We start from the raw sequence: 15,086 nt of genomic DNA, 5'->3' as shown, positions 1-15,086 counted from the left end.
AAGCTGAAATAAGTGCTGTAACTTCAACATGATGTTGTGCAAAGCCATTAGTGTTCAAATGAGTGCTGGGTAACTGCTCTAAACACAATCTGCTCGTTCAATACCGCAGTGACCAGGCCTCCCTTGGCAGTTGGCGAGAGCTGGGCAGTGCCCGTCCTTCCCATAGAACCCCATAGGAGAAGATGCTCATCGTCTTCTGCAAACAGGCTCCTTTTCTACTGAGTAGCACTGCATAGTAGGTGAAAGAAAGATCCAAGTCCACTAGGAAGTCTTCCTTAGGCAGTGTTGGCTGCTGTCCAGGTGCTTGGTAGCTCAGTCCCTTCCCCGGGCTGTGTTGAACAGTGTTACTCTTCTGGGTGGTCTCATGCTGCCAAGTGAAGCTTTCGGCTGTCTTCTGGGTCCTTCTTCCCCTGTTCTCTCTAATACCTTGCTGAAAATGTGAACTGGATTTTCTGTCTGTTGCTTACTCACAAAGTTGCTGCTAAAGCTGTGGAAGTATAGGTCCTTCTGGGACTGCTCTTCTAGCATTAGGCTGAATTATTGGCCACAGTTGCCAATAAAAGGGCTTCAGGTGCTTCAAAATGCTTCAAGTATATTAGCTAGCAACCTATTTACAGATGTTAACCTCTAGCCTTAAAATGATGATGCAGTGCTGTTTTACCTCTTTTGTTGTTGTTTCTTTTTTTTTTTTTTTTTTTTTTTTTTTTGAATTCGACAGTTTGGGGCGAGCACCACTTTCCTGAGCAAGATGTGTGGTTCATAAACCATCACTATATGTGGTGAAGCAGTAGGTAATAAACGTGTGAAGGACTTTTGAAGCAAAGGATAGAACAGAACTTCAAGCTAATGTCTCTTTTGGAGAAGAGATCCAAAAGGAAATGAACCTAAAAGGTTCAGATCGCTAGGGGCATCCCTGTCACTTGCAGACATCCAGATACGCAGCAATCATTTAATGGAAAACCCCAAAACGGGTATACCTATGGCCTTGACCTGGAATGACCTGCAGCCTGAAACACCTTCCTGTCAGCGAAAGGACTCCTGTGGTAGCTCTGATTTGCTTGGTCACGCGAATATGGTCAAGCCTTGTTTCTGCAAATATGTGCGTGTTGCATAAAAACTGGTGGCCTGATTTCTCTGCCCTGTATGTCTGTGCACCTGCTGCTTCCCTTGGAAGCTGCTTTGTAGGTGTAGGTGCTCAGCGATTTTGAAAACTGGCCCATATGTCTTGCAAATAGGCTTTGATCTTGAATTTTTGAAGCTGTTTGTGTATGAAGAATGCAGTTTCTCAGCTGCTGTTCTTTGTACCCTTTCTGCCTCCCTCTTTCCCCTTCGACCGTTCTCATGCTGTTTTACTGCGTGTTTTGCAGTCTCATTCTCTGCATGCAGAGTTGGGGGTGTTGAAGCCAAGTAGCAGCAAAAGGCGTAATAAAATGATAAATCCAGATGAATTCGAGCTAGGGTGGCATTTTTACACCATTTCTGATTGAAATGTGGAGTGAATACCCAAGAGCAGTTAAATTCTTAATTTTGTTATGATTTCCTGGATGATATCTTGGGTGCAATCAAAAACTGGGCTCAATAAACAGTTATTTGGAAGGAGTGTTATGGTCTGTTTTAACTGAGTCAACCAGATCAGATGATGTAAAAGACACTTAGGAAGTAAAACTTATGCACCCTCCCTTGAATGGATGCGGATCGTCAAATCTTGCTTCTCTTGTGGCAAAGTCACTTGCTCCAGATTCTTGTACGAGATTGCTATACGCCGTGATTAAATCAATGCTTGTTTCCTCTAGAGAGAAGCATGCTGCTTTTACTAGTAGAAAAATTGTCATGCTTTAATCTGCAGTCAGTGGGAGTTTAATAATAAAGTAACCAAATTGGTAGGTGTATTTTCAAGCAAAATAACTTATTTTGAGCAGCTTCCGTCTGTGGTGGTGTCAGCTGAAGTTCGCAGGAGTTCAAGATAATGGAGAGAAGGACACAAGGATGTAATTTTCCTGTGGCTTACATCAGCGCTGTTACGTCTGTATGTATGAAAACTTCTCAACAAACATTTCCATCTTCTTTCTTGGATGCGGTGCTACCTGACTTGCTCAGCTCTCACTGCTCCGTTTGGAAGATGCTCCAGGACATAGTTAGGTTAAGTCCTGGTGTGTTGATGTTGCAGTCCTGTAGCAGAGAGCAGTAACTCCTTGCGTGACTTCAGATCCTGAATTTTTGTCTCCTGCGAGCCCTTGGGATGGTCTAGCTATGTCCTGTGTAGCACAGACTGTAGTTTGCTTTGCCAGTTGGCCCTGGCTGCTTGTAAGAACAGCAGCATGATGTGCGTATTCTAGCAAGGGCACTCTGGGAGCGACTTTGTTCATCGGCACCGGGACGAGGAACGGGGCTAGAAGCAGGGTACCGTAAGGAGAACTTTGCTAATGAGACATTAGCGGTTGGTCTGAAGAGGTACCAGTCCCGCTTTAGCCGAAGCAAATGTTTAAAAGGGGCAGATGGCCCTTGAATTTGGTGGGTCTGCGTTTTTAAAGTTTAATTGATCTATTTTTGCTGCTAAGCTCATGTTTCCTTCTGCCCAGTGTAGGACTGTAAACAGAGATACAGTATCCTTCTGGCCTTTGGGCTTGAGAGAAGAGAACTGAGCTCTGGGAAGGGAGGGGAGGCTTCTGATGGATTCCCTCCGACTTTCTCATTAAAAAAAGTCTTGTGATTACAAAAAAAATTTTGATAATGACTGAGACTCTAATTAAAAAAATATTTTTTTGTTTTGTTACTTTTTTTGTTTAACACTTCCTCTAGAGCACACCTGTAGTTCATGGAAAGTTATACGGAAAGTGAAAAATAAGCCCAAAACTGATCTCCTCAATGATTTTAAAAAGCACAATGTTTTGAGAATGTAGGGAGTGGGGAAATAATGCCAGGTACGAGTCCCTTATCTAGTGGCTCCATTAAAGGCTCTAAGGGGATGGGGAGGAATCATCAGAGTGCTCTCATGCTTGCTTCAGTATGGACATCCGCTGGACTAACGATAGCACAGTGCGGTGTGTGTTTGTTCTCCAGACCTGAACCCAGCGTGGCTAGGACGGAACAATAAGGCTACCACTGTGGGTTTAGGAGCTTTTAAAAATGACTTGCAATTTGAGATCCTCAACTTGAAGCAGCTTAAAGGGGGGTGGTGGTGGTTATTTTTGTGTCTCAATTTGAGCACTCAGAAGAAATGAGGCCCTCTATAACAAGAGTTTTAAAATATTCTCTGGCAGGATTGAGGAGCATCTGATGGCTTGCTGTATCCCAGGGCCATGTCCTATTTTTCTCAATTTTAATATCTGTTTTGCAGCCTGTTTATAGATTTAAGAAGCTTAGTTGAAATCTTCCCGCTATTTCCCCCCATATTCCTCATCTGCTGCATCTTTCTTGTGGTTTCTCAGGGGTGCTACCCATTGGCTCTACCCCTAAAAGTCAATGTGACTTCCCAGGAAAATCCTGTAAGTCCAGCTGTTAGGAGAAATTATGATGTGTAAAATGAAGGAGTTTGCATGCTAAGAGACTTTTTTTTTTAAATGGCTCCAGTGCTGACACACATGCTGTTTGCATATCTAACTTTTCTGTGGGTTTTTGGAAGATGGGCTATAATGAGTGTGTCAAAAGCTGTTTGATAACAGAAACGAGGAGTGTTGTACTTTGGACGTAGCAGTGTTGTCTGGTCACTTGGTCTTCTTCAGTCTTTTCTTGGTTAAAAAAAAAAAAAAAAAATTTTAGTAGTAGCTTCAGTGGGCCGTATGGCTATGTTGTTGGATTTGTGAACAGCTTGTGAGCACCAGATATTGCAAGACGGGCATTGTCAAATGCAATCTATTTTAACGCTAAACTTTACCCGATATGTGGCTGTTTTGCTTGTTGCTTCTCACACGATGGGAAGAAACCGGTTGGGTGCCAGATAACCGTTTGTAATAATTATATGCAAACATGTCAAAATAACCATGTATGTATTGTTGCGCTGGTGGTTTTTGCAGCCTGTAGAAAAGAGGGCACGGTGAGAATCACCAAAGGGCTCAAACCTCTTCTGTGAGAGCTCTTTGGGATGTGACTAGCTTTTCATGGCGTGTCACAACTACAGCTCTTTGCATACTGAGACTCCTGAATGCTACAGCAGCACCAAATAGTAACTTACTACTGGGCTGGTTCTTTAGATATCTTTAAGCATGAAAGAAATATTTGCTGTAACTTCAGGTAACAGAGCGAATGAAGTGCTGTTAGGCTATAGCACTGAAAATGTTATGCTTCCCTTTTTACTCTTGTGCATCGCTTCTTCGTGACTTGGATGTGTGCGACTCTTTTGTTGTGATCCTTTCTGATCTCTGAGAGCCAGGTGCTAAACTTTGAAGCCTGTGTGCCTCCATCCTCAGTCTGCTTCCTATTTCTGTCCAGGACTACAAATGAAAAATCCTTTTATTTTGATGCATTGTTAACAGATATGAAAGGCTTTCATCTTAAACAAGTCAAGTATGTCCTGGGAGTCCTGGCTTGACTAATAGCAGTGACCACAATGAATTGTATGGGTGGTTTTGTTTTTTTTTTTTTTTTTTTTTTTTTTCCTGTTCCTCTGTGTGGTGTGCATGTGTGTTTTTTTTTTTTTTTTTTTTTTTTTTTTTTCTCCTTTAAAGCACTAACATCAAACCGTGTATAGGAGATGGAGTTCTACTGCTTCTTGCACCAGTCAGTTTCCTAATGTAACTCAGAGATGCTTCACAAGTTGGGAAGCCTTTTAAGTTTAGGCCTTTAGTAATTCTGTGGATGTTCTGTAGCTCTGATTTCTATCCGAGGCAACACTGCAATCATACTTCAGCTTTGCTCTTCATAATGCCAACTAATGGAGCAGTGAAGGACTATATGGCAGGACAAGTAACTGGTAATTGCTCGTTATTGCTGAGATGGTAGCTGCTAACTTCGCTTCCATTAGTTGAAGATTTGCCCTTTCAGAGTTTTGGTTGTTTTTAGTGGTGTTTTTTAAGTTTCCTGAAATAACTGTCTAGGCAGAGATGTAAGCTGGGGCCCTAGGCTGATCCAAGGGGCGCTCCCACCATTTGTAGCTGCTGCGTGTCTTCCTTCTGACTGCACCGTGAAGGCAGAGGATGGCAGGGACCGAGGGGTTTCTTTGTCACTGAATGAGGTGTCTTGTGTCTTCCACAGGTGGATTTGCAATAGTGTTTCTTGTAAGGACTAACAATGGGGTGAAGTGTGCCCTGAAACGGATGTACGTCAATAACGAGTATGACTTGCAAGTCTGCAAAAGAGAAATCCAAATCATGGTAAGTCACCGCTTTGCACTGGGCTCCCAGACTGGGAGCGGAATAGCCCGAGAGCCCTGTACCTCCTGGCTGTGATCTGTCTAGTGTTGTAAACTCTGTGGGTTTTCTTAACAGGATTGTGATTATTGTTTTTGGAAAGACCTAGCTCCTGGAGTTACATGACTGCCTGAAAATCTTGGGTTGAATTATTTAGAATTGAAATAGTTGGGTCAAGAAAAGCACAGAAACTGAAAAAGGAGAGGGAATCTGAGGAAAAATTAGGAGGGCAAAAAGCTTGTATTTCAACCCCACAGCTTAATGGGAATGGGAAGAGCTGCAGTGGTGAGTGTGATCCGGGGGTGTCTCTCTTTTAGACGTCACCCAGAGAAGGCTGCTGATTGTGATGCAGCCATCTCTGGACTCAAGCCGTACACAAATGGAAGGCGTCTGAGCCCAGATGAACGTATATCCCAGCAGCCTTCATCCCAACAAAAGAGGCTAGAAGCTATCTTGAATGTTGGTGGGGTTGATGAATAAAAATGGTATTTGTAGGGTACTTCCTGCCTGGGCTTTTTAAATAGGGGAAGGGTTATAAAAACCATTGGGATGTTTTTCTAGATTATTAGATGCAAGGAGTTGTATGATAGGATAGCTGTTTTGAGTAGCTATTTTAGGCTTAGAGAGCGTCTCTCAAAGAAAGGATTGAGATCATCTAAAGAGATTTGCCTGGTCTTGGTCGGAACCTGAATCACGGGCATTTCCATGTTTGAAATTGCTTTCAAAGATTGTGATGAACTAGAGTGATTGCAAGGTGGGGAAGGAAATGCAAAATCCTCATTCTGCTAATTTATAACATGAGGTATTGCTTTAAGATGGAGGATCTTCACGTCAGAAGCCCTTACCTGTAGCAATTCTGAGTGTGTTTCATGAAGAGCTTTTAGTTAGGCTAGTACGTTTAAAAATAACTTCTGGAGTTTGTGCAATAGTGCAGTAAAGCTTTTGGGCATGCTTTTTCATCACCATAGCTAATGCTAGGTGGAAAAAGTTGAGATTAGATCTTACCTCAAAGGTTTTAGCTATGCTCGCAAAGCTTGTTTACTGGCGTTTTACTTGCCAGTGCTTTCCGTTGTCTCTGTCTTGGGTGTCTCTTTAAAATGTGTGGCTAACCTGGGAAGTGGTGGTGAGAGAGATGCGGTCTTACTGGGCTGGTCTGCTCGTTTGTGTAGTGAATCATATCTGAAGTGCTAATCTTTGGCCTGAAGAACCAGTACAGCACTTAAAGGAAGTCTTAGCTTCTTCCCTTGCTTTTGTGTAGTAAAGTAGTATTTTGAGCCTAGCTGTAATGCTGTAGGATTGCAAAAGTGCAGCGGAAAGCAAAACTTGTCCAGTGGAATTGTGATTTCTTTTACTGGTGAAGCTAAACATAGAACAGAGGAACTGAACTGGTTACTGTTCCTGCAAGTATGTGTAAAGCTGGGAGTCGCAGCTCTTACACTTGGAATATATTTGTCTTGCAGCGAGATCTGTCTGGCCACAAGAATATTGTTGGATATATTGATTCCAGTATAAACTCAGTAAGCAGCGGCGACGTGTGGGAAGTGCTGATACTAATGGACTTCTGCCGAGGTGAGTGTGGGCTCAGTGCTTTGGTAGTTGGTAGATTTGTCACCCTTCAGCCCTTACAGGAAACTTGCACAACTTTTTCCTAAGGAAGACTATTCACAGGCCTGGCCCTTCTTTGAATATTAATAAACTGTTCTGAACAAAGTGAAGCCAAAACTGAAGGTGGAGAAGTGGGTGATGTGTGAGGCTATGTTGACTCTGATAGGACTGTTACCACCTTTGCCCCTGCCCAGGATTTCCCTAGGTTCCTCCTGCTGTGAGAGAGCACCCTGAAATAGGTGCTTGTATTTTCCATAGGTTGGTTCACATACAACAGCTGCTCTTCTAAAGCTGCCAGGCTGCAGAATAAAACTCTGCTCTATGGTGTATTGCAAGCTTTTTTCCATTTCAACCTTACTTGGAATTATTCTGGAAGCCTGAAATGGATAGTGCAAAGCCAAGGAAGTATGCCATTTACCTCTGCCCTTTCTGCTCAGCTGTCTCTAGCCAGACAGGCCCTTCCACTTTTTTCAGCTGTGCTGAAGCTTTGATCTCTTGCGGCTAGGATGTGGTGTTTGGAAAATGACGCATATACTGTGCTCCAAAGCCTATTGCAGGAATAGAGCATTAAGCAAAGAACAACGTTTTGGCCAGGTGACCTCAGAAGTCTGTGGCTATTTTGTGTGGTGGCAGCTGATGGAAATAGGTATTCTTGGGACTGGTCAGCTTTTAGCTGATGGCAGGTGCATTGTACCAAGGACAACTGGATTCTAAAGTGTCTTTAGATGTGTACAGTGTGTCCTTTTGTCCTGCCATCACCTCTTCACTACCTCGTTTTGATGCAGGAATCTCAACTAGCTTGGGTTGGGTTTGTTCCTGGTACAAAGAAGAACCCTATGAGTAGTTTTTCTGATGGAATCATTGCAGAAGTTCTCTGTAAGCTTGATCCGGAAAGTCACGAGGAGCGTTGTAAGGAAGAGGCCAGCCAGCACTACTAAATCCCCGCTCAGCTTCACATTGCAGACTACCCTGTGAGAGGAAGCGTAAATCATGGCACTTGAGTGTGCGCTCCCTCCAGCTTCCTTAGCCCCTCTTCTGTGCCTGTTCTTCTGCTGCCTGCATGTGGCAGACTGTTTTGTGGACTGTGGGTATGCCAAAGTTGGTCTTTCATTTCTCTAGTCTGACAAAAGCTTTTTATTGGAGCAGGAAAGAAAAAATGTGGCTTAGTCAGAAATACACTTGGGTCTTACCAGAGCCGGGTAAATGAGGGCCTTAGAAGGTCCGTTGCTGCTCTCGAAGCATTGCTCAAAGAGAAGATGAGATGGAACGCCTGCTGCCAGATAAGCAAAATCCCCTCGGATTTAGGCAAGGAGAGAGGTTGCCAAAAGCCTCTGGGAGGGGCTTGATGAGTTTTGAATTTGAACTCATGAACTTCTTGTGCTCTGACTGTACAGCTGCAGTTTCATGGAGAGCAGATTACGACCAGGTGTGTCAGGTGGGGTTGGGGCTTGGACACAGCACAGACCTCATCTTGCACAACTATTCTCTGGTGTGTGTTTCTTCTCAGGAGGTCAAGTGGTGAACCTCATGAACCAACGCTTGCAAACGGGGTTCACTGAGAACGAGGTCCTGCAGATCTTCTGCGACACCTGTGAAGCTGTAGCGAGATTGCATCAGTGTAAGACGCCGATAATCCACAGGGATTTGAAGGTGAGCTGTGGACTGCAGTAATGCAAGAGGAGGTGTGTGTTCGCTGCCTGCGTAATGGCAGACAGGCTTTGAATGCTGATACTGGGTTTCTGTTGTTAATAATGAGGAGAAGTGGACATAAATACCTCTCCTTACTGGAAGATAAAAAAGACACGAGCCTCTCATTGCTGCTTACCATATGTTTAACTATCTATAGCTCTACTTAAAAAAACACAAATGTTTGTGAATAATTGTTTTGCGTAGACAATGTGCCAGAATGCATCTGATAAATTATTCACAGCGAATTCTTACCACCTGAAGCAGTATTGATGTTATAAGGTAGTTCACAGAGAGTATGCTGTAAATCTGTTGCGTGGATTCACATCCAGAGATGTTGGCTTTGGGGCAGGAGTTGTTGGACGGTTTCAGAACTGGCCTCTCGCTCTGACCATGAAAATGCGTTGGAAAACTCTGCGCTTAGCGGGGAGGAGAGCTAGGCCAGCAGGGAGAGCTTTGAAAAAGTCCCATGCCTATAATCAAACAAACAAACAGAAAGATGTTCTCATTTCCTCTCGCCCAGCTCATAAAATGCCTGAATAACACATTCAGCCGAGAGGGAGGTTCCTATATACATTTGAAATTCAAATTTGCTTTGTGGGCCAGGCTCTGTTTTTGGAGCCCTGAACAGATGTTTATTTTGTACCACTGGCCATTGTTTCAGGGGACCAAAATCAGGCATGTGTGCCAAAAGCAGCCAGGTAATGCAGGGAAAAAAAATCCTCACGGTTTGGTATGCTTTAGGGTATGCCGAATGCTTGTGACCCACTGCTCAGTCAGTTTGAATCTATGAAACGAATCTCAATTCTGTAGTTGTAGAATGTTGTAAAATGTGAGGAGTAATTTAAATTTGAGGCCTGGATTCAAAGCTCTCTGGGTCTGTGGACGTTGTCCAGTAGTCTGTGTAGTCAAGGGAAACTGGGGTGGGAAGATGAGCTTTAGGGGCAGGAACCTCTTCAGTTGATATTAACCCCTGCTGTTACCTTTTTGCCTTGCAAATCCCTGTTTTCTTTGTAAAGAACAAACTCAGTGTGGCATGTGAATGAATTCTGGGACATCTGTGATGGATTAGCGAGTTAGTCTTCTGTGTTGCTCTCTGCATTGAGAATTGCAATTGAAATGGACTGTGATGGTCTGATATCCAGTCCACTATTGCATGTGTAGATCGGCAAAGTTTGTAAGGCCTGGTGCTTGGTTGTTAAGTTGTGCCCAAAGCTGGCACAGAAACAGCTGGCTCCTGTCTACTTTGAGACATGTTTTCAGGTTGAATATTGTATTATTTCTGTCATGCTGACCACGGAGTGCCAGTCAGAATCATGCATCTAGGTACTAACATAGAATCACTGATTTAAATAGGTAGTGACTTTATTTTAGTTTAATTTTAGTGCTGAGAGCTGGGGGTGAGTTGCAATTCTAGCACAGTTCCAAGAGAGATTAGGGGCCAGAAAAGTCTTAGTCAACATCTCACTGCAATAAAGGCTATGAAAAAGATGATACTTGGTCCCTGCATTCAGGTATTAAGGCTTCCCTTCCGGACCTGATGATATCCCAGCAGGTATTGTGTCAGTCTGCCCTTGTGCACTTACAGCTATGTGATATGTTGTACAGAAGCTGCTGTTTAGTTTCATGTGCCTTGATTGACACTCTTAACCATGGCTTTCCTGTCTCTCACTCTGTAACTCGTGTTTTTCAAAGCACCAGCTCAGAGCTGTAGAAGTCAAGGTTGGCTCTAAGCTTTCTGCAGTGGGAGGTCTCTGCTTCGACCTGTCATGCTTCTGCGAGTCTGAACCCGTCTGGTTCCAGGAGCGGATGACTGATTGCAGAGGATCTGCCGGTTTCTCTTGTAGCAGAGAGAGTGAGATACAGCAAAATGCCATGTCAATCAACATAACCGATCTTGATCACAAGACCTTCCTTCTTTCCTTTCCTGAGCTGCTGGAGTGACCAAAATATTGCTTTCTGATGTTGAGGATTTATTTTTTTCTCCTTTCATTTCATCAGGAATCCTACCAGGATTGTACCTCTCTGTGGGGCAATAACACAGCCACGCTGTGCTGCTGTTATCTCTGTGCCTTCTCCCATCACCCTCCTTTGTAAAGCCAAGCCTCGCGCTGATGCTGCTGGCAGACTTTTTCCTGGAAATTGTTTGGATGGCTCTGTGTTCAGAGAGTGGGTCCAGCGCTAAACTGTTATATTGGCCATGTTAAAAATCTGCACGTGCCAAACAGTTAGTGCTCTGAGATGTCAGTTGCCTTCAGTTCTTTGCTATGAAATACTAACTAAGCTTTCAGAAGGAGACAGTGGATGGTGCTGGGGAGGAAGGGAAGTTGAAACATCTTTAAAGAGACCTGAAAAACTGCAAAGTAGTCAGGAAGCGTACCTTGGTCATGCAGGCAGACCCTCACGCGTGCATACCCTGCTCCCCAAAGCACAGCTCGCACTTAGAAATACAGGCCTTCAAAGATGTTGCTGTCACAAGATGATAACGTGTGCTGATTTTGTCAGTTTAAAATCTTATTCCCCCCACCAATTTGTTCATGCAGTGTTTTCCCACTTCATTTGCTGTTTTAGCTGAGAACAGCATTTGCTTTAGAGTTTAAATGCACAAGTTAACTAAATGCTTTAAATAACAAAAGTTAAGGTAACTCATAGCTTTCCTTGATATATATTTGCTTAGAGTCTGACTTCAGCGTTGGGCATGTGCAGGACCGCAGCTATTGCGAGCGCTCAGCGGCCCTTGGTCGGACTGCTGCCCTCTGGGTGTTTGGCTGAAAGAAGGTACCTCCGTCCTCAGGTTCTTTTGGCCCAGCAGGCAATAGCAGTAGTTCATGCCCTTGGCCTTATTTTTATTTTTTTCTGGAAATTATTGAACAAGCTTGCTTGCTGGATAGCCCAGTACTGTTTTGTAATAAAACTTGCAAGATGTTTCAGTGAAATGTCCTGTCAGATCCTCAACCAGATAAAGTGGAAGGATTCTTCTGGAAACATTGGCAGAGTATTTGCAGGGAATAGGGAATAATGCTGTCAGTGTTGATCTACTAGGAAGAACATCTGTGTGCAATGCTTTATTCAAAGCAGATGGATGGCAGTGGGGAGGGGGTGTGTTGTTTAACCCTTGGTTTCAAGCCAGCGTTTCCCCTCTCAGCTGCTTTTCTTTGGCTGTATTTTCTGATGCATAAAATGCTGACTCCTTCATTTTCTCTCCTTTTGTAGAGATGGTCCTTGATGGGGGGGGGGTCTATTTCCAAAAGTCTTTGTCAGCTAATATTTACATGGTGATTTTTGAAATATAGAAGCAGTATGTTTTATCTTGTTGTATCTGAACATTTGACAGCGTGGATAAATGCGTTGAGAATTGTGTACGTTCCCTTGGGAGAACGTGTTGTTAATGCCATCGTGCAGATGAAGAACTGGAATGCAGGGCTGCGTTGCCAAACTGAAGAACTGATCCCAGCTTTTTCTAGTCTTAAGTCAGTATCGTAACCTGTGGACAGCTTCTCACATGGATGCAAGCTAGAGTTGTATTAATGCATGATTAAGTGTGGTTCTTTCGGGAAAAGAACTGCTGATCTTCAGCTACCATGGGTGTTTGTTGCAGCATCAACTTGTGTGATTCCAGCTCCAAATAGTATTTGAAAGAAAGGGGTCATCTTTTTATTAGACCAGAAGAACCTCTGCTCGTAGAATCACTGTTTAGGGAATTTGGGTACACGACACATTTTGATAACAAACAACTGAAATGTGAGCATAAGCTTAGCTTTGCTTTGAATAAGGTCCTAAATGACAGGTAAACTGTAGGCAAAGAACTGGAGGTGTGCTGTAGTTTCTGAAGTATAGAAGTGTGTGTGTTGTCACGCGCTTGACTTCTCTCTGCCCCACGAGATAGTGAGGGGGTATAGCCCTTCCTAAAGCTGTAGACCCTCTATAGGCAGCTCGTATCAGCTATCCCAAAGTTAGGCACTGGAGACACAGAGGTGGTCCTTGTCTGGAAGTGCATCGTGGTCTTAATAGCGGCAAGGTGATCTGCTTGCAAAAGGAGAAGGAAGGAGAAGTAGAAAGAATAGGTGGCAGAATAGAAGATAATGTTACAACCACTTTTCCATGACGTGATCTCTATTTTAAGAGGTATGACAGAGTTTTGATGCGTATTTTCTCTTTGCAGCCATGTTACAGTTTTATTTCAGACTCGTCTGATGTATGTCTTCAGGCACGAAGAGCCCAGGGTCATCTAAAGAAAACGTTTTTTTGTTTGTTTGTTTTCTAATGGAGAGGTTTTGTTTGTCTGTGGTACTCATAGGTTGAAAATATCCTGCTGCATGATCGTGGCCACTACGTCCTGTGTGACTTTGGAAGCGCTACCAACAAATTCCAGAACCCTCAAACAGAAGGGGTGAACGCAGTAGAAGAGGAGATCAAAAAGTAAGCGTGCTCTTTCTTTTCAACTTGGATCTATTTTGCATTTGAAGGGTACTTCTGCCTCCACCCCTCAGCTAAATTTTGCTCATGCCTGCGGTAGCAGGTTGGATACCTCGGCATAGAGGTATATCTGGTGGAGGGTAAATAAGGGCCTGGGGGAAGGTGAAATAATATATTGAGCTTTGGACCTGAAAGACTGATTGTATTAATACAGAGAAGTTGTCCACCTTGGTGAGATAGTGATGTTCTTTGTTATATATGGGGTCAGTCTGTCTTTGTCCCCGATCTATCCTGGTTTCTTTGAACTGCAAACACAGCAAATGACAAAATCCATCTGCTCTGAGCTGCTCATCATAAGTCTTTGCAGTGACTAAGGAAATGCTTTGCCTAACTCGGAAGGGAGCCTCAACTGTTCACAGAAAATGGAAGGATATTGGATGTTTAATCCATCTCCTTCTCTTGTCTCACGTGCAGTCAGCTCTAGTAGTGACAGCGAGATGGCCCTTGAAGCTTTTAAAAAAAGCGAACTCAACTGGCAGTCCCATAGAGCCTCGATCAGGGATGCCGCGGATGCCAGGTCCTTGCTCTTGCTATAGTTCTAACAGCATCACTGCTGCAAACTTTGCAGTTATGCTAATGTAATACTCTGGCTGTAAAATCATGTTAGATGTGTGTGCAAGGGCCTCATTTTTGTTAAGATTTAATAATGGCTGCATAGATTGCCTGGACTTGTTTGACTTAAGTTTTTAGAGCTCTCCTCGTCTCACTGCGCAGTCTGTTTGAAATGCCCTATTTGTGTACTTGCTAACAAGCCTACGAAACTTTGCCATTAGCAATGCTCTTTTGTGATTAAGGCAAATGGTGTGCAAGGTGTTGCAGCAGAAATTATAAACTGCTGATATGAAACCTGGTTGTAAGAATCTCTTAAACTGTGTCCCTGTCTCTAGCTCTTCTATTTCTAGTGATTTGTTAAAACAAGGCAGATTCTAGTTACAATTTGGGTTGCAAAATAACCTTTCCCTTGTTTGCAATGGCTATGAGCAGGAATCCCAGTATGGGAGCCTATTTATTCAGAGCCACGTATGCGGTTACAGTCTTGCAGGTTGGCCAAAGTCCCAGCAGTGAGGACGTTGCGGAGGACATTTGACTATCAACCTTGTGAATATTCTGAATCCTTGAATATTTCTGTTTTGGTTCTTAAAATGATTGTACTGTTTTGTGAGTAAATTGCTGGCTTTACAAAGGATCTTGGCTATTGCTTTGGTTTTCCAGGACAATTTTCAATGGTTCATATTTTCTTGTTAGATATACGCAGCAGAAGCTTTGTTAAATGGTTTATTTACTTTTCAGTGGTTTATCATCTTTAGCGTTTGTCCTGAGATGAAGAGGGATGGCTGGATTTTGAACTGTTTTTAAATAAGCCATAGTGAAAGTCTGTCCATTTCCAACTCGCTGATGGATCTTTTTGCTACAGGTACACTACGTTATCCTACAGAGCACCAGAAATGGTCAACCTGTATAGTGGCAAACTTATTACTACAAAAGCAGACATATGGGTATGTATAAAACCCACTTAACATAGTAGAACCAGACTGCAGCTTGCTTTCATTACCATAATTACAGGGTAACGTCTGTCTGGAGCTAACCTGCTTTCCTTAAAAGGTTGGACTCTTTCTGAATAAAGAGTTCCTCTGCTTGACATTTCTGCTGAGTTATACTAAATAGGGTGACTTGCGGATGAAACATGGTTGCTTCTTTGTATGCTGCCTCCCATGTGGTTTTTATTTAGAGATGTATGAAATTTCAGGATTGAACCATTCAAACCTAATTTCCTATCTTAAGAGTGGAAACAGAACGTTCAGGGTATTGTGATTTCTTGTGCCAGGGTTGGGTTGCAAGCGTTTAAAAGAAGAAAAAGCTGAGAAAATAAACCTATCGCCCGACAGCAATAGTGTGTTTCTCCCGGACAGTGTAGGACAGCTCAGAGTTATCAAGCGTGGCGCAAGACCAGAGTCTTGTGCTGGTGTTTCTAAT

At 43.3% G+C, this 15,086-nt stretch overlaps 1 protein-coding gene across 5 annotated transcripts in view; it reads left to right on the top strand.

The window, feature by feature from the left end:
• The window catches only part of AAK1 (AP2 associated kinase 1), an 84,865-nt gene that overhangs the window by 22,308 nt on the left and 47,471 nt on the right, over positions 1-15,086 (top strand). For 4 of the 5 annotated variants that reach the window (XM_064497658.1, XM_064497657.1, XM_064497660.1 and 1 more), the window contains exons 3-7: positions 5,191-5,309; positions 6,806-6,914; positions 8,458-8,600; positions 12,934-13,055; positions 14,527-14,608. In XM_064497658.1, coding sequence (XP_064353728.1) covers positions 5,191-5,309; positions 6,806-6,914; positions 8,458-8,600; positions 12,934-13,055; positions 14,527-14,608 — 575 coding nt within the window. The remainder of the gene's footprint in view (positions 1-5,190; positions 5,310-6,805; positions 6,915-8,457; positions 8,601-12,933; positions 13,056-14,526; positions 14,609-15,086) is intronic. The other variant, XM_064497661.1, reaches the window with a different exon arrangement.

Source organism: Dromaius novaehollandiae, chromosome 26 (genome assembly GCF_036370855.1).
Source record: "Dromaius novaehollandiae isolate bDroNov1 chromosome 26, bDroNov1.hap1, whole genome shotgun sequence".
In the NCBI taxonomy this organism is placed as follows: domain Eukaryota; kingdom Metazoa; phylum Chordata; class Aves; order Casuariiformes; family Dromaiidae; genus Dromaius; species Dromaius novaehollandiae.
This window is presented reverse-complemented; position numbering and strand designations above follow the sequence as displayed.